This window comes from Pogona vitticeps, chromosome 14 (genome assembly GCF_051106095.1).
Source record: "Pogona vitticeps strain Pit_001003342236 chromosome 14, PviZW2.1, whole genome shotgun sequence".
Lineage (NCBI taxonomy): Eukaryota > Metazoa > Chordata > Lepidosauria > Squamata > Agamidae > Pogona > Pogona vitticeps.
In genome coordinates, this window is record NC_135796.1 from 13,184,785 (window position 1) to 13,203,245 (window position 18,461).

General features: G+C 42.6%; 1 protein-coding gene and 1 long non-coding RNA gene across 30 annotated transcripts in view; one reads left to right on the plus strand and one right to left on the minus strand.

Annotated features, from left to right (window-relative positions):
* Positions 1-18,461, plus strand: part of LOC140702729 (uncharacterized) — a 91,987-nt gene that overhangs the window by 33,071 nt on the left and 40,455 nt on the right. The window lies entirely within an intron of this gene.
* The window catches only part of FBRSL1 (fibrosin like 1), a 724,755-nt gene continuing 708,151 nt past the window's right edge, over positions 1,858-18,461 (minus strand). For 12 of the 29 annotated variants that reach the window (XM_072983645.2, XM_072983642.2, XM_078381700.1 and 9 more), the window contains 5 exons: positions 16,270-16,399; positions 13,507-13,590; positions 10,672-10,755; positions 7,645-7,873; positions 1,858-5,281 (listed from right to left, as the gene is read on the minus strand). In XM_072983645.2, coding sequence (XP_072839746.2) covers positions 4,045-5,281; positions 7,645-7,873; positions 10,672-10,755; positions 13,507-13,590; positions 16,270-16,399 — 1,764 coding nt within the window. In that variant the 3' untranslated portion in view covers positions 1,858-4,044. The remainder of the gene's footprint in view (positions 5,282-7,644; positions 7,874-10,671; positions 10,756-13,506; positions 13,591-16,269; positions 16,400-18,461) is intronic. The other 17 variants (XM_072983658.2, XM_072983655.2, XM_078381702.1 and 14 more) reach the window with 3 other exon arrangements.

The following is an 18,461-nucleotide window of genomic DNA, read 5'->3' on the forward strand; positions in this document are numbered from 1 at the left end:
CAACTCCTCTCCCACTGCGTAACGGTATTCTGTGGTCTCCCAAAGGGCTATTCTGGAAAACTACCCCACAGGTCTCCTACCAACAGCTGACGGGTGCCTGTCGGTTTGCGGCAACACTGGCGCCCTACTTAAAGAACACCCAGTAAGTGCAGCGGTGACCCCTTTCATTATTTGGTCAAACAGCCCTGGGCTGGCACAGTGCCCGAGAGAGACAGCCAAGGCGCTGGTTCTGCTAGCTGGATTCCGCGCTCGGAGCCCCTGGATGAACCGGGTGTTGAAAACCCAGGATCGCCGGTTATAATTGAGCCAGATGGCAACTCTAATGTCACCAAGGGGAAGCTGAGAAACCATTAGCGCGATGGGATGATACAAATGCATTCGCATCCTATTTCATGAGCATGTGGGCTCTGGTCTCTACTGTCCAAAACCCAATTTCTCCAGACCGTGCTGAGATCTAGGTCTGTAAGCTCTTTAGGAGGATTTGCCATGGCGTTTTACATCAAAATGTCGACTGCCCCATTTCTGTCTGTTTCTCCCTCCACTTATCTAAGTATCTTCCACTAGGATTTTCCTACATGTATCCTGAGTTTAGTGTATTGCATTTATTGTACAATCCTGTAAATTTGAGATAAGACCTTGCACTCAGCTTCACAAGTGTACGCAAAGATTCTTTCAACCGGTCTTCAGAGATAACTTTTAAGTGCTGTTTCAGCAACAGGTGCCAGAAGGAACAGAAGGTAACCCCCTTCAGCAGCATGTGGTTTCATGAGTTTTTTTTTTAAAATATTGCATTCCTTTTTGGTCTCTCTTTGGCTTTCCCCTGGCCCTCCCTCTGCCATCAGTTAAGGCCTCAAATCACTGTTTAGATTTTCCATTATGTTCTGAAATGGCAGTCTGTAATTTCATCTCGTCATTTCTCCCCAGCCCTCCCCGCAGCCTCCTCTCTCCCTTGTAATACAGTGTGTTACTAGAAATGGTGTATTCCTGATAAAATATTGATTGTGGCAGCTTTATGGGGCTGTGAACTCAGTAGGGGCATTGGCCTTTGAAGTTCTCTGATTTCCTTCAGGATTTCTTGGGTAAAAACGCAGCAGACTCTCTAGGTGAACTGCTTGGCCTGCAGAATTCTCTTTTAAGGACAATGTATTTTGAATTCACCACACATTTTGCCAAGGGTAAGAACGGCAATGCAAACCAAGTATCTGTGTTTGGAACTGCGTAAAACATAGATGCCAGCTTGACTCTACTGTCTAATAATACTTAGACTCAACTTATTGGGCCTTCTTGATTTTTTTCTACTAAGCAACACTTAGATGAGTGAGGATTTGCAAGATAAATATATTACTCCAACCTGCTCTTTCAGGTTTGAGGAACTGCACTATTTGAACAGAACTATGAAGCAGATGAAGCTATTCCTAGATGCTGTTTAATAAAGTCCAGGTGTTTGGGGGCAAACATGACCCTTTTATTTATCCGCAGGAACTAAGAGACAGAGGTGTGTGTAGAGGTGTAGTTCTGTCTTGCAGTAGAATGGGCTTCCAGAGAGAGAGAGAGGCTGCATCGTCTCTCACCTCTTGAGACTAGTTCTCCAGAATAACCTGTCGCCAATCCAAACAGGGCATTTCTGTGAGCCGAGGTCAAGAACAAGAAAGTTCCTTGAGGCAGAAATACAAAGAAACTGAACGATCTTCTGCCACCTCGTCCCATGAAATCTCTGCACTGTCTGGTACGGTTGTAGCACTTCATACTAGGCCCAGAATCGGTGACAGCCCCAGTAATGTGTGCCGTGTGTACCAACCTGGGCCACAAGCCGCCTTGGACTTGGCAAGCTGCATTCAGAAAACAGCAACTCCCAGATGAACCGCATGACTCTTTAATGATCCAAATTTGCCAAAGGTCTAGCCGCGTTAATAGGCTGAGCACGTTCATCAATAAACCATTTACTCTCCCTCTCCCTCCCGGCAGTCGCTCTGACTAGATCTGACACACAAACACTTAACTACCTTTTTTTCATCCAAAATCAATGTTGTATTTATCTTCAATGATCTACAGAGAAACCAAATGTTTAAAATTACAGGGATGCCGGGAGAAGGATGAAGGTGGGGTTGGGAAGGAAATACAGAAAGTCAAGGAAGAAAATACCAGCAGATCTTTGTTACCCGACAGCAGTAGCCTAGTAGAATAATATAAAATGTGGACATGGTAGACATACGGAAAAAAAATAATAAGAAAAAGCTTGTACTATGGGACTGTACAGGAGAAACTCAAGCACTAAGCCTGCAGCAGGCAGCTTCTGTACGTGCGTCCCTAGCACAATGGGGCCCCCGCATGCACAACATAATGCTCTGTGTGCAACATCCCTCCCCAGTCCAATTGTGTGCTGGGACTTGTTAAAAAGAGAAAGCATCCCTGCCAGTCAACTGTTGTATCCCCTCTGCCTTTCTACTTTTTCTGTTGAGCAACCAGTTTGAAAGACAGAATATATATAAAAAAGAAACCGCATATATTCCATTTCATTGAGGCCTAACAAAACTCACCTATGCAACATAACATTGTAAATGAAACTAGAAACGGTGCCAAAAAATTATGGAGATGGGGTGGGACTTGCAAGGCAGAATTCATACTGAAACAAACATTTGAACAGCTCATTGCAAATTACAGAGAACATACCAGATTTTTAAAGTAATAATTTGCCTCTTTTGTTTTCGTACTCCTCGCATTGCTGCGACGCCACTTCTGACAAGAACGGTGAACACAAGGGATCTACAGTACAAAGTGCTTGCTCACCCTTGCGCCTGACCCCACAACTGTGGCAAAATTAGGGGTGGGGTGAGGTTGGGGAGATCTGCAGGATATTACTGTGTCAGTTTCATCTGGATTGTATACATTTCCATATAGATAATCTGGAGCTTCTCTTTATCTCACTGATTATCCTTCTGTTCAACACACAAACAAAATGAAAAAAAAAATTACTAACTTAGGGTTTGTTTTTTAGGAGGGAGGGTTTTGTGTGCATAATATAATCTTGCCTCTAAATGTAAGTATTGCCATTCTTTCTACAAAGCTGCATGTTTGGTGAATGAGTTGGGGGTGGTGTGAGGGGAGGGGGTTGTTTTGTAAATACTTTCCTTCCCATCCTCCTCTCCCCACATCAACGAGGACCTGCCTCCAAAATTTGTTTTGCATAGTTGAAATATATATATGCCACAACTTTTTGGGTGGTTTTGTTTTTGTTTTGTTTGTTTTTTTGCTGGGTTTTATCCAGTGACAAGGATGAATTGGAATAATGTTAACAAATAACCAGAGAGTGGTTCTAGAAACCATTTTTTATAAAGTCTACCTATGTTAAGAATTCAATATTGGTGTACATTTATATTAACAGAATATTTACATATTGTTTTCTTTTTTTGTCATTAAAACAAGTCAAAAAATTCTCATTTATCCATAATATAAGGCAAAAAACAAACAGTTTTGTACATTATTATTATTATTATTATTTTTTAATATATATCTGTAACTTCAGTTCCAAAGTACCAAGAGAAGTGAGTAGCCTCAGTTTGGGAACCTCACAGTGGACTGTATGAAACTACAGTATTTCCATAAATAATACTTTAAGAAACCCTGGGTGTGTTTTGTTTTTACTTAAGGATCTGAGGCCGTTAAATTCAAACTAAAAACAAAAGTCTTTTTAAGTGAATAAAAAGCACAAAATTAAAAAAAAATTTAGATTCTTTAAAAATGTTTCTCACATTTGGGGAAAAATGTACAAACTTGATAATATTTTAACTCAGCACAGAAGCAAAAACAAAAACAGAAAAATAATCAAGACCTATATATTAAATTTCAATTTTTCAGCAACCATCTGTTTGGAAGGTTTATAACCTTGATTCCCCCCTCCCCCTCCCAAATTATTTATGGAACTGTGCTTAATTTCTACAAATTTTACAGTTTTAAAAAAGTTTACAGCAGTGCATTTTTAAAAGGTTCTCCCCCTCCTATATTTACAGGTGAGTTTTAAAATTCATCCTGTTGGTTAGATAGGGACTATCGTGCCTCTACTTCTTTGGGGTTCCTAGAAGGAGAATAGTCTCTTGACTCTGAACTTGTGAGTGGAGTAGTCCGGCGTGGGGAGGAAGGTCTCGTACTACTTGCTGGTACCAAAGGGGGCGGGGCACTCAAAGCGGCGGTGGGCGGGTTCCTATTCAAGATTCCATTGTGCATGGCAGCAGAGGGGCTGAGTCTGGGATAATGCATCCCGCTGAGATGAGGCATGAAGGATGGCATGTGTGCCAGGTGGCTTTCAATAGGAGATGAGTGCAAGTGATGCATCCTGGCACGCTCAAGTTCTTCGCGTAAGTGCAACCTCTCCCTTTCCTCTGCTTGCCTGAGCCGTTCTTGTTCACGCCTGGCTTCAAGAAGATTCTCATGATTGTAGTCATGGGGTTCTCTATCTCGGTAAGAACGCTCGTGATCATAAAATCCAGAGGTGGTGGGGAACCTATGGATGGGATCTGCTCGGAGCTGGAAGTCCATCCGACGATGCAGGTCTAAGCTCCGATAGGCGTCTCGCAATGGGTCCCTCACTGGATCCCAGGAAAAGCCAGGATGGGGAAGTCTCTCCCTTCCTGACAATGGGTTCATGCCCATTAGAGGGGTCATCATTCTGCTACGATCTAGAACATTCATATTGTTCATCTGATGGACACTACCCATGGAGATGGGCATGGTGGCTGCCATTGTATGGGGCAATGGTAACCCATGCAAAGAAGATGGTGGTGGGTGTTCAGCTGTTCTGGAATGCTGTGAAGGTTCTGAGCTCACAACCAATACATCACCATCCTCCTTGCGCTCTTCTTTGACCTTGATATCATTCTTGATTTTCTGAAGGTCGGCTGGAAGCTCTGGCTTTCTTTCAATGTCCTTGTTCATTAGATTGCTGAGTTTTAAACTCTCGCTCAGTGCAGGCTTGCTGTAGGGCGATACAGATTGGATTACTGGCTTTGTGTTGTCCTCCGAGGATCTTTTTTCATGGCTTGGTGGTTCCTTCACTGGGGAGCGGCTTTCTTTGATCTTGTGCTCCACAGTTGGAGGAGGATCCCTCAACCGGTCAGGAATCTCCCTCTCTGGTTCTTTAGACCTTTCTCTGTCACTGAGGCCAACTTGCCTGGTGGGATCATTGGAGGTCTGACTGTTGCTGCGAATGAGGTTGCTGATCTGGTGAGTCACTGGAGCTGAAGCTGGTGAGGATCTATTTGAATGTCTATTTTTATCCAGAAGATCTCTGGAAGAAAATACAATGCATTGTAAACATTCTCTTCTCTTCTTATAAACTTGTTAGGAATATTGTTATTTAATAATATGTCACCAGTCTTTAAATCATCAGTCCTCATTGCACAAACACAAACATAACAGCTGTTCAGAAACTGCCACACCAACTGAGAATGATGAATTCCAAATGTTTGGAGACAGATTTCTCTCTCTCTTTCTCTCTTTCTCTCTCTCTCTCTCTCACACACACACAGATTTATTCTTTAGTGTCTATTTGAGCTTAAACTGTCTTCCTACCCACCCTTCAGCTTTATCTTATAATTTTATATTCTGGCCTCTTGCTGATGAAAGCTTTGGAATGTCTCCTTAACCCACTAATGCTAGTAAATTCATCCTCTGTGACTCTAAACAATAGTACTAAATGCACATCGGTGGACAAACAAAAACATTACAAAAGTACCCCTAAGAAACTTGGAAAGCTCTGTTTTAAGGAAACTTCACAATTGCTGTGATTGGCGCAAATGACAAAAATTATGCTAAAAAACAAGTATTTAATGTGCATTTTCCCCAATAGCAATCCTTTGGGATTTTTCCAGGATTCCTTTTGGCAAGCAATAAAGTAGGATTGCAAAATATGACCTTGGGAGAAGTTTAGAGTGATATAGCCTTATCAGATGGGCGGGATATAAGTCAAATAAATAAATAAATAAAATAAAAATATAAATATTTATAAAATTCTTTCCTAGGGGGATGCATCAATTTAAAATCTTCTCTTCAAGTGGAATCCCAGAGTGGTTCCCCTTTCTCTTACTATGTAAAATAATGGAGGTTCAGGAATCTACCAGTGTTCTGTTAACAACATTTAACAGATGGGGTAACTATGGAAGGAGGATCAAGCTGTGAATTTTTGCCATACTGGCTCCAGCTGTAGAATCTAGGAATTTGAAGAGCAGAATTTTAAAGCTCTTGATTGGAACATTATGATAGCAGGTTAAACTGGAAAGCAAAACCTGAAAAAGTCTCAAAAACAAACAAAAAAACCCACAACATATCAAAATGTTTGGATTCTAGTGACAGCATACTTCCCAGCAGACCCCAAGGGTAAGAATGATGGCAGCAGCATGGGTGTGGAATCCCAGTAGTAAGGCAGGAGTACCTGCACTGGTACCCATTTGCTCAGGCAACTAGGCTTGGAAGGCTGGGGAGACCAGAGCAGGAGGTGGAAGACATGGCGACAGATTCCATCATCCCTCCTAGGTAGCAGGGAAGAGCACAGAGGGCAACTTAGCAAGGGCAGACCTTTGGCAGGAGAACCATCCCTGACTATATCCAGGGCAGAAACCCTTTAGAAAGTGTTGAACGTCAACAGTGTCTTCACCTACCTTTACTTCTCTGTGCCCTCATCAACCCCAATCCCCTTAGCTTTCCTTCCCTCCCTCTTGGCCAGGGTGAGTCTGTATGGCTTCAGTGTTAAAAAAAGATTCTGTCCTACGCTACAGCAGCACCTTGCCATTGGACACCTTTCATCTTGTTGCTTATGGCCCACCATTTCTCTTAAGTGTTTGCAGCAGCACAGAGACCTGCTCGCTCAGCGAGGTAGCAGCAATCTCTCTTTAGGTCAGTGTTTCCCAACCTTTTTTTTTTAGTCATAACCCCCCTTTTATCATAGCCAGGTAACCTGCAACTCCCCTGCCACATTTGCATAAAAAGGCATTTTTAATGGGGTAAAGTTATCCCTTCTCCGAAAGTAGAGGTTTCTTTCTTCGTCAAAGGGCCTGTTTCTATTACATATGCATACACACTAACTTTGATATCCAGCTGTGAAAGGTCAAGGAAGAAATGATTTAACAAGGGCTACGACACATATAAGGTGACCTGCAACCCCCCACAAAACACTCTGCGGCCCCAAAGTAGGGAACCATTGTTCTAAGTGTTGTTCCAATACCGTTCCCATTATCCCCAACTACTGGCTGTACTAGACAGGACTGAATGGAAATGCTGTTGATCAACATCTGGATAAGTTGGCCACACTTGTGCCAATGAATTGTCTCCCTTGTGACAATTCAAAGTGGTTTATGCTATTTACCTATTTTTCGCACCATAAGACACACTTTTCCCCCACAAAACAAGGGGGTGGAAAGTCTGTGCATCTTATGGAGCGAAGAAAACATATTTTCCTGTTTTCTTCTCCTAAAAAATTGGTGCGTCTTATGGAGCGAAAAATACGGTAAATTCCACACCTTCCTGTATTCTATACTGCCAGGTACCCTGAGTTCAGAAAACGTGGCTTCAGATTTCCTTAGTTAAGTTCTAAGTGGAGCGTATATATTTTTATGAGGATCGTCGTGCATGACTGACGTAAACAGACTCTCTCACCTCTCCTTGTCGCGGTCTTCTTTACTTGAGGAAAGATCCCTCTTCTCTGAATCTCTGTCTCGGTCATGATTTGTTACGGAGGAACTACGCTCAGAATCACCAGGCTTGGGCCACTGTGGAGGCGTTGGGAAGGATGGCGGTGTCCTGTGGAGTCTGTTCCATGGCTCATGGGGGTTGTTGAAGCTCTGGACATTGGGACCTTCTTTGTGAGCAAAAATGCTATTGTGACCTAGAATCAGGAGTAAAGCAGGAAGACTCCGTTAATTCGCTGTTCGGGTGAAGGACAGGGGATACAAAGTACTTTTTGTACCAAATAAATTCTGCAAAAGTGCCAGCTACCAGTACAGTTATCCTTTCAGTCTGGAGAAAAAAGGGGGAAAAGGCACATAACAAACATTAATGGCAGAGCAGCTCTGATAACTGGAATTAAACAGCCGCCCATTTAAAGCTTCTGAACAGAAGAAAACTGTGTCACTTTCTGAAAGTATTGAGGACATTTTGTCTGAAGAGAAGCCATCACTCCCTAATTGCCAGTTTCCCTATTGCAAAATCCATGGCTAAACTGGTCCTGTTGGCACTGCTGCCACTATAAACTAAGAAGATGCCGTTGATTAAAAATGATCATTAAAAAGGATGCAGGGGATGCTGTCATTGAAATCTCTGATTAGGGGATGAACAGACTTGAATGTAACCATTCTCCTTGGGAATGGACCAATCAGTGTGATTAGCTTACCAGTCAAACAATGTTCTTCCCTACAAAGGAACTCCCAGGTCTTCTATATGTAGCTTATCTTAAAGAAGATGCTACCTAGTGGGCCGCTCATTATAATACTGAAAATGAGGGCAAGAATGAATGCAGAGAAATGATGGATCTGTGGTACGAGTTTGAGTTGGAAAAGTGTGCCACTTTCGAGGCTTAAAAGGACATACAGCCCTGTTGGAAGTCTACAGAATTGTAGAGCTGGAAGGAACCTAAAGGATGATCAAGTCCAACTGCCTGCTACAACAGGAAATCCACAGCTAAACTATCCCTGAGAGATGTCTATCCAACCTTTGTTAAGAAATTTCCAATGAGAGAGAGTCAATTGTATTACTCTAAGGAAGTCTCTCCCAATGTTGAATTTCTCATAATCATCTATATCTGATCACATACGGGTGGCAATCCCTAGTCCCAGAGATAATGCACGTTATAATATTCGTTGAGTTAACACCAACTTTCCTTCCGACTCCCCTTGTTCTTGGTGAGAACTTATTCAACTCTAATGAGCCTCAATCCAGGAGGCTCACTTCCTAGAAAGATTGGTCTAATTCAACCTTTTGCGTCTTTTGTGGTTAGTTCTACAAGCTGCTTTTGCAAGATGGCAGTTTGCTCTTGAGAAGGACCGCAGTGGTTGGAAATTATAAATGGATAAGAGCAGAACAAAAATATCTATACCTATCCATATATTTTGATATTTATTCCAGTTACTTTGTACCCGAGTACCCACAGCAAATGCATAATCAAATTGCAACATACAAAGAAAAGACCAAAACATTCTTTAAAAACAGGTTAAAACAAAAGTCAAAGGCATGCCAAATTAACACCACACTGCCTGCCTGTCAGAAGCTCACGAAGAATGGAGCCAGCCTGACTTCCCTTGGGGTGGAGTTCACAGTTGAGGTGCTGCTATTGAAAAAGCCCCACTGTTGTATTCACTAGTCTGGAACAGCGTCTAGTGTGGCTGAGAAGGCCAATTCGAGAGTGACCATCCCTTCCACATTGAAGACAAATACAGTCTGTCCCCTGTCCACCTCCCTGATTTTGCTGCTTTTGGGACTGTTACAATAACCATAATTTAATCATTAATTTTCAAATGATCTTTTGACTACATACAAGCAACAGACCACCAGTGCTCTGAAAAGCTATGATTTCAATGCTAAAACAGATAGAAAAAGGTCTGCAGTTCAATCCCTGGCATCTTCAAATAGGCCTGGTAAGGACATCCTAAAGAGCTGCTGACGGTCAGTGTAGACAGCTCTGAGCCACTCCTTATAAAGCGGCATCCTGTGTTCCTGTGAGGGCTGTAATATCCTGTCAACAAGCTTGCCATTGATAAGGAGCAAGGATAAACCATCTACATGTAGCTCTTTTCAGTCTCATGATTATTTTTTAAAAAACACCTCACTGCATAAACTGGTAAGTTATTATTGCAAATAGTTGAAACGAAGGCAAAATAAGTGCTGTCTCTTAAGTTTGAGAAGACTGAAATGTCCTACCCATGAGTGATCATATTGTCTTGCTCAATCAGGGACTGAGGAAGAACTGAATGTAGTCCTCTTATCATTTCTCCTACATCTGGATAAATGATTTTTGCTACTAAAGGGGTAACTTGTGTTTTCATCATCAACTTAGAATTTCAGCTTCTTTCATGAAGGCACAGTGGGGAATCAAACTCCCAACCTCTGGCTCCACAGCCAGATGCCTGAAACACTGCGCTATCTAGCAGTTCTCCTTGGTTTGCATTTTGTTTACCCCTGGGTGTTACACGTGTTCCTGCATTTATTTTCCCTTCTGGATTGGAACCCATTATATTTGAATACGTTCTCAAAAATAAGATCCATACAGGGCAAGAGCATGACTTCTTTCCAAAATTACATTTTCAAGGATTTTTCCAGTGTGATGGTGACTCCTAAGAGCACCCACATGCCTTGGATCAAATAGTGTCAGCAGACCTGCGATGCGTAACGATTAGGGGGATTAAGAATCTATTGGGCCCACTTTCTCTGGACATTCATTGAACACATGTAACAGAACCATGGCTGCCGGATGGAGGGGAGGGGACAAATTATGGAAAAGCTCCTGCCACAGAGACCTGGAACACTTAGGTGCAGTATTTTATTTTGCTTTTCTTCTCAAAAAGCAGAATGGAGGATAGGAAATAAGAGGTTTACTTTGTTTTAAACAAACTACCACCAGCTGCTTTCAATGTGAGCATGTGGTTTCTCTGGAGAGGAGGTTTGTCTGCAAGTAACCCAGCCAGTACTTACTCAGAGTATGACTGCCTAATCCTCCAAAGGCATTGCTGCCTAAGTTCCCAAGGCCGCTGAAGGTGCTTGACCTGCTAAATGGATCTGGAAAGGCAAACAGGGTTTTAGCCGGCATTTAGCCAAGAATGCTGGAGAATGAAATCCACCCCTTCTTCCCCTCCCCCTATTCTTTTTAATGGTCTGAATCCAAGTAGGATTAGGCCAGACTTTAAGCTGATCCTCCTCACTGCAAGGTTCTTTGCACAGAACATTCCCAGCATGTTAAAAACGGAGGAGGGATTTCAGCACTTACTCCACAAAACAGGTGCTGGCGTTAAGCTCTGTGTGTGCCAAGAGAGTGCGAGAGAAGCTAAAAGTTAACAGCCAAAGAGCAAAAATGACAGGCACAGCGACCGAGCTGGAATATGATCCACTTTTGGAATCACAACAGCAAGCAGTGCAAAATGCCGTAAGCCAATTTCCAATAGGATATTTCATTTATTTATATTTTTGGCGGTGGCAAACAGGGCAGGAGAAGGTGCTCTGATGAAGAAACCTTAGCAGGGTCCTTAATGGTCTTTGATATACTGATCCTGTCTCTTCACCCCTTTGGACTGCGGGTCTGCAGGCTGAACTATGAAGCAAGAATGTGACAAACCCGCCAACGACTGCACAGAGTATCAACAGGTTGTTGCATTAACGTGACACCACAGTCTGTGTACGATAATACATTCCCTATTTTCTCTAGCTGAATCTTCTACCTTTCTCTGTTTTCTCGCTATGAAGCACGTTCTGAGGGCAGCTACAACTCTGTAAAGGGCAATCTGACTCTTAACAAGAATGCTGAGTAAAACATGGTGTTTGCTCTAGCAGTACAAATAGAAGATGTGAGAGTTACGTACTCTTATTTTAATGAGTTACTAACTACAAGCAGGAATACACTGATAAAGTTAAAAAACCTCTTTTTGATGACTGTGGGCCTCAATGCTGTACTATAAGCCTACACAGCTTGAAATATTATGGAATGTAGCATACCATGGTAACCTCTGACCCTTAACTGGCTCTATTGGATACGTAAAATTATACGAATATCCTGGGTCTGTTTTTTTTTATTGAACGTAATTAAATTAGTAAATTGTTAAAGAACAATGTCACATGAAGTTAATTATTACAGAATTGTGATCCTTAATTTATTAGTACAGTGGTGCCCCGCATAGCGATGATAATCCATTCTGAAAAAATCATCACTATCTGGATTCGTTGCTATGCGAGACTAAAAACCCCATAGGAACGCATTAAAAGACATTTAATGCGTTCCTGTGGGGGAAAACTCACTGCTATGCGGAAATCCTCCATATGGCCGCCATTTTTGCCGCCCGGTATGTGAGGAAACTGCGCGAAAACGCTGCGGGCGGCCATTTTTTCTTCCGGCGGCCATTTTGGACCCGCCGATCAGCTGTTTTTAAAACATCGCAATGCGAAGATCGGTAAGCAAAACGCTTACCGATCATCGGAATGCAATTTTTGGCCATTAGGAACATCGCAATGCGATCACTTTTGCGATCGCAAAATCCACATCGCTATGCAGATTCGTCGTTAAACAGTCCGCTCGTTAAGCGAGGCACCACTGTAATTCAAACAGTCAAGATTGTTTTTGTCTGTAGATTCTACACCATCTTTAAAATCTCTGTGCAAGCCTATATATACTGTCAAAGGTTATCTGGCCAGCAAGGAAGGTTTCAGAGTGACCTGTTAGCTCCACTAAATATGGGTGTTTTGTCAATGATCTCAATAAATTAGCTTAATTGGTCTAACAGCTTAATTACTGTCCTTCACTTGCCCCAGCACTGATAACAAGTGGAGTGGGCTCAGCAGTTAGTTTTCCAGGCCAGTGCCATCACAGCTACAAACATGAATGTCTATGTATTATAAGGGTAACCCAAGTGTTCTTAGAGTGCAATTCCCAGAAGCCTTCACCATCAGCTGTGATGGCTGGGGTTTCTGGGAGTTGTAGTCCAATAACACCTAGGTTACACATGGTTGGGAGCCATTGATCTGCAGTATATAATATATAACACTGAGAACTTATCAGAAAGTTGGAAACTCGTATGCCGAAATCTGTTTCTTTCAATATAAGAGTTAGAACATTATGTAAAAATAAAGGTGAATAGTTTTTGGCTTCTTTTGGGCAAATTCATCAACAACCACTAATGAGAGAAATTTACAAATTGAATTTGGGGAACAAACTAAGAAATTAATACTGATGCAGGTGTTTTATTTTTGTTTTGCTTCCCATCAGTGTTGTGTTGTGGGAACTAAAAAAAACTACATAAGTAGCCTGATTTGACTTTTTCATCACACTTGTATATACAGTTGAAAGAACCATGTCCATTTCCTTCTCTTCTCTTCCTCACTTTAACGTTGCAGCGGTTGGGACAACTTAATTTTTTATTGCCTAGCAATAATAACAGATTATTGTAAGTGTGTTCTGTAAATGAAAAGGACACACCTCCCAATTCCTTCTGAAATTCACCTAGGCACATTTCTTGGAAACAGAGGCAGATTTTTCAATGGTGAATAAATTTATTTGAAACTAAGCAACTTTTCCTGAAATGTTTTGCAGAAGTAAATAGGAATCTGTAGAACTGAAGAAGATAATTTGGTTTGTTAGTATTCTGCCAGGGTGTATATAAACAGATTCTCTGATTCCCCAGGGAATGTTGTGTAGGAGTTGCCCTTCTAGTAGAGGTTAAGCCCCTTCCACTGCTTCTAGCTATTAGTTACTGGACACAGCTGATGCAAGAGGAAACTAAGACATAAAGCATAAAGATAAGTGTGAAAGTAGGGTTTACTTACACCTACCTGCCAAGTGGCTCGTAGGCAGGAAGCTGCTGTGATGTGGTGAGGGTCCAAAGGGAGTGGTGGGCGGGTGGGCAGAACCTGTGGATACAAATAATAATAAAAAATACCAATATGTTTCAAATATGCTTTCAGAATACCCCTAGAAGAGTATCTACTGACCGAGCAAGATGCTAAATCAAGATATATGAGTTAGGCAGGCTGGAACAGATGTTAGCTTGGAAATGTATCAGTTCTTCTGTGTAAGATAAACACCAGACTAAGCTGAAGCTGGAAGACACAGCTGCCTGGGAGGGACAGTGCTTTGCACCAGCCCTTGAATAATCCTTGCTCTAATCTTTAAGGTACAGTAGACAAATATCCCCACATTGCAGATTTGGATAAATTGAGCTGTGGCTTCCCCAAGACCCTCTCCTAAGTTTGAAATTGGAGAAATCTGGAATTCCTGGCTCACAGTTGTACACAAACCCACAGAGCCACTACAGTCACATCGACTCTGGGAGTGAGCATAGGAGGCCATATGTTATTTGCAAGGGCCTGCAAATCCACCCACGAGCCCTGTGCCGAGAGGAGATGGACAGTGGATGTGCCTCATGGGGAAAAAGCAGGGTGTCCATCAAGAGGAGGATGGTCAAGCTAGCATCCTTCATTTAGTATTAGGCAGAATCTGACGTGCAATTTTAAAAGCATGGATTTGCTAATGCTAAATGATCAACTGGGTTTGATAATCCAGATAATCTTGTGCATTATCTGTTTTCTTGCAGCTTTTAAAATGTTATCTGCCTTTGTATTTTGGTCATTTCTCTCTGAAGTACTTGTTCTTGAGCAGCAGTTGAAGACAGGTGTGATCAAGCATTGAGACCTGGGCTGTTACAGACAGTGGTGACTAACAGAGGGAGCTGCATACAATGAATGCATGTGTCAAATTATGATGGGGTGTTCTTACCACTCTTCTAGGCTTGGTGGGAGGGCTAGGGATTGGGAACACTGACAGATGGATGGCTGAGGGCTCCTCATTTTGTAAAAAATGTTACAAAATGTGACCTATTACAACTATGTCAAAGATTTGCCTTCCAATGGGTTAGCACCAACAGTGCTAAATGTAGATGGCCAGAACACAAGCAAAGGTGTGAAGGGGCTACTGTTGATGACTCACCACGCATGGAACATTCTCTTTCCTACATAATATCCAACCAATACTGTAAGATTTGTTGGAGATATGGCCAGATATTCAGAATTCAGCCCATGATGTGAATGCTTCTGTAGGAACTCAGTTCCTATCCTATCCAGTCCTCTCTAATCCCACCTAGAACTGGCTTAGGTTTGGTGGTATTACACTGGATTACGTTAGGTAGGTGAGGATTAGATCAGATTTTAGCCCAGTGCAATCCTGATTTTTTATATCTGATCCTATCCCAGCCTATAAAACTAACCTATTCTAATCTGAGGTGATGGTACAGGGTATGGTGTGGTATCTAATCTAATGTAACCCTATGTAAATATTTTGTTTTATGTAATTTGACTGTATTTCATTTTATTTAATCTAATCTAATCAATTCCCACCCATTCTAATTTTATCTTGTCTAACCTATTTTAATCTTATCTGAACTATTCCTGTACTATCCAATCTAATCTTGCGCCATCTGATTTTAATCTGCCCTGATCTTGTTTAATCCCATTTTGTCTAGTCTAGTTTCATTTTAATAAAATCCAGTCTAATCCTATCCTATCTCCAGGCCTATTGGATTGTGTTCTAGTTTCACTGATGGGAGTTGATCGTGACTAGCTTTAAATATTATGCTCTTCATATGTTCTCCAAGCATTTTATGTAACTAACTGCCTACCAGTGATGGCAATACCATTATTTCTCCCCCCTCCACGTGTAATAATTGTTTGTACGCACAGTCCCATCCTTTTCTGTATGATGCACAATAATGGATACAGAGAATACACTGATATCACTGATGTAATCAGAAAACCTTATTCTAGGACAGACACGTTGGAGGGAAACTGGCCACCAGTTCATTATCATGACTTGATGTCTCTCGCTTTGAGGCATTTCTGAGATACGCGGAAAGCACACTCAACTCAAGAACAGGTAATGTTGGTAAAAATATATCAGAGAAAAGTTAAAATATTTTAAAAAGGGCAAGGAGATGGATACACTGAGGGGTGTTGGGAGCTGCTGTCCAAAAACATCTGGAAGGCCACATGTTCTCTATCTGTGACCCCAGGGCAACTCCTGGTCAATATGAAGGGCCTAGGCAAGGGGCAAAATGGAGGCAGGAAGTATGCCGATGGCTCTGCTTACCATAGGAGGCTTGCAACCTACCAACTGTTGTATTAATTCTATCCTGTATATTTTAAAGAATTGCAAAGGTTTACCTCATGCTGTTAATCCTTTCTTTGGTTGTGTGGGGAAGGACTGTCTTGATGTATATCAAAAAGGAAGGGACCTCGCTACAAGACACTCACATAGTTCAGTTGTGTTTTCAAATCTGATTCTGACAATGTGGCCCTATACACCACTAGCCTGGGAGGACACCCCACTGTTAAGAACAGGGCCTGGGTAGAAATATTCAGGACTGCACTATAAATTGGTTCGAAAGAAAAAAGAGGGGAAAAAAAACCAATCAGCATCACACTGTTGTGTACAGGGTGATCCAGCAATTTAAAGAAAGAAAAAAAGAAAGAAACTCCATGCCTTTCTGACAATACTCCAGCACTTATTAATGGCACTCTTGTTCACTTCGTTCTCACCTGTCGTAGAAAAGAGAGGCCGGGCAAGATCTTGAGGGTAATGGAACCCTGGAAACACCCCAGGGGCAGGAGGTCGGCTGAACAGATCAAGCTTCCCAATTTCTAGCTTGTGGGGATCCAGCTGCATTTGCTGTCAAAGGATACAAACAACGATCTCATTATACATGTTTCCTTTCTTTACCACCAAAGGGGAAGGGGTGGGGGGAAACGCTGACGGTAAAGGGCTCAGACTTCACACTTGTGTTAGTGCTGCCAGGGAGAATTAGCCAGAGAGACAGCCGCCTCCGTGGGTCACATCCTGTGAGTCAGGGTCTGACCACAGCCTCTCCACAAGGCCTTTTTCATTCTACAGCTTCTCAGCTGCTGGCCTTCTCCACAGATAAGCGCTGAAGTGAGCACTTAGCCCATGGCATGAGCTCGGCAGGAAAATGCAATGCGATATGCCAAGTGGGTCGTGTGCCCTTCGGATCAGTCTGCAGCCTCGCTCTGACACAACTCTCCCACAGGCTGAAGGCTGCGGACGGGGCTAGCCCTCAAAGGAAACGGATGACAAAAGTCGCGTGCTTGGTTGCTTTATCTCGGAGAGAGACACAGACAGAAGAAGACAAGAGGCTGGCGGAGACCACCCTGTCCTGAGTCCAAAAAAGCCCCCTGCAAGATGTAGGACTTTTGGAAACGGAAGAGGTTGCGGAAAGACTCCACGGCTGCATTCTCAGGATTTCAGTGGCCCATTCATTTCCATGTGTGTCCAGGGTGCAGCGTCCCTTCACATGTTTTTAAAACTGGCTTATAATGAAATGAGTGGGAAATGATAGTGTCCCTTGGAACAGCAGCATACTTTTCTCGTGAGGGTGAGACAGCCGCAAATGTCCTAAGGAAACTTGGTATTTATTCTGTGACCACAGTCGGCGGCACTCGGGCAATAATGGGCGGATTTTGTGGGAGTGCTGGGGCTACTGTCAAAAAGGGTCAAGCAAACTACTATTTTGCCACTCGGGTCATGTGTTGGAAAAGACCGCATTGACTTGGCATGACGGCACTCTTGATTTCGCTGAGTCTTGCTCGCTGGGGTGAGGAAGCTGCGGAGTGGAATGAGGGCATGTCACCTCATTTTATTATACATTACTGGGAGAGAGGAGGGGAAACGGGGCTGCTACCTTTGGCATCTAAAACACATCTAGAATGTCTGGTTTTCGCCCAAGCTATCGAGCAAAACCATGTTTGGTGCTACATACACAACACAGGTCTAGCCATATATCACACTAAGTATGGAAGACTGTTGGAAAACCTGATAGAGCCACTTTTAACATCATTAAGTTCTATCAGAGTATGTGTATGCATCTAATTGTTTCTCCTTACAAATAATGGTGCTGTCACTGAAACAGACTGTGAATGCAACCCAGTTCCATTGAAAACGGGGGGGGGGGAATCTCTGGGTCAGTATAATGTGGGCTGAACCCATTTCTGGCTTTTTCCAGACATGGGTTACTCATCTGTAGCAGTAAATACTCATAAGAACCCACCTTGGGTCTTTTTGGGGAGAACAGCGAGATAGAAATATTTTAACTAAATAAATAATAAATAAAATAATAAATTAAAGAGCAAAACACAAAGCAGCTGTGGTGAGGGTAATGGGGAGAAAGGAGCAGAAACAGCTATTTGGTTCTCGACCTGCTTCTGTTCAAGGCTCCTAGACGTGTGTGGCTCCGTAATCCTCAACGATTTCTGTGTCATTTAGAAGTCACCTAACAGCTTTGGCTGGCTGGCTGGCTTAGGTATCCAGCTGCAGAGCCAGAGGTTGGGAATTTGATTCCCTGCTGGGTGCCTCCTAGGAGAGGAGCCCGTCTGTGTAGCCTTGGGCAAGCTGCACAGTTCCAGGGCTCCCCCTAGAAGACAGGACTGGTAAACTTGAGTATTCTGTACCTGGGAAACCCTGAAAAGGACTCACATAAATCAGAACTGACTTGGTGGCACAAGATGATGATTATAAACAGCTTCTACAGAAATTAACTGATCACAGAGTATTAAATACTTGGATTTTGGATGAGTTTCTTTAGCTGGCTCATCCTTTAGTTTCAGTCTTTCCCTAACTGCTGTGAACACTGGATTAACGTATTCTCTTGATGGGCCCACTCAGTTTTGGGGATACCCCCTGCTCCCCTTCTACATCCTAGCTGGAACATTTATAACTG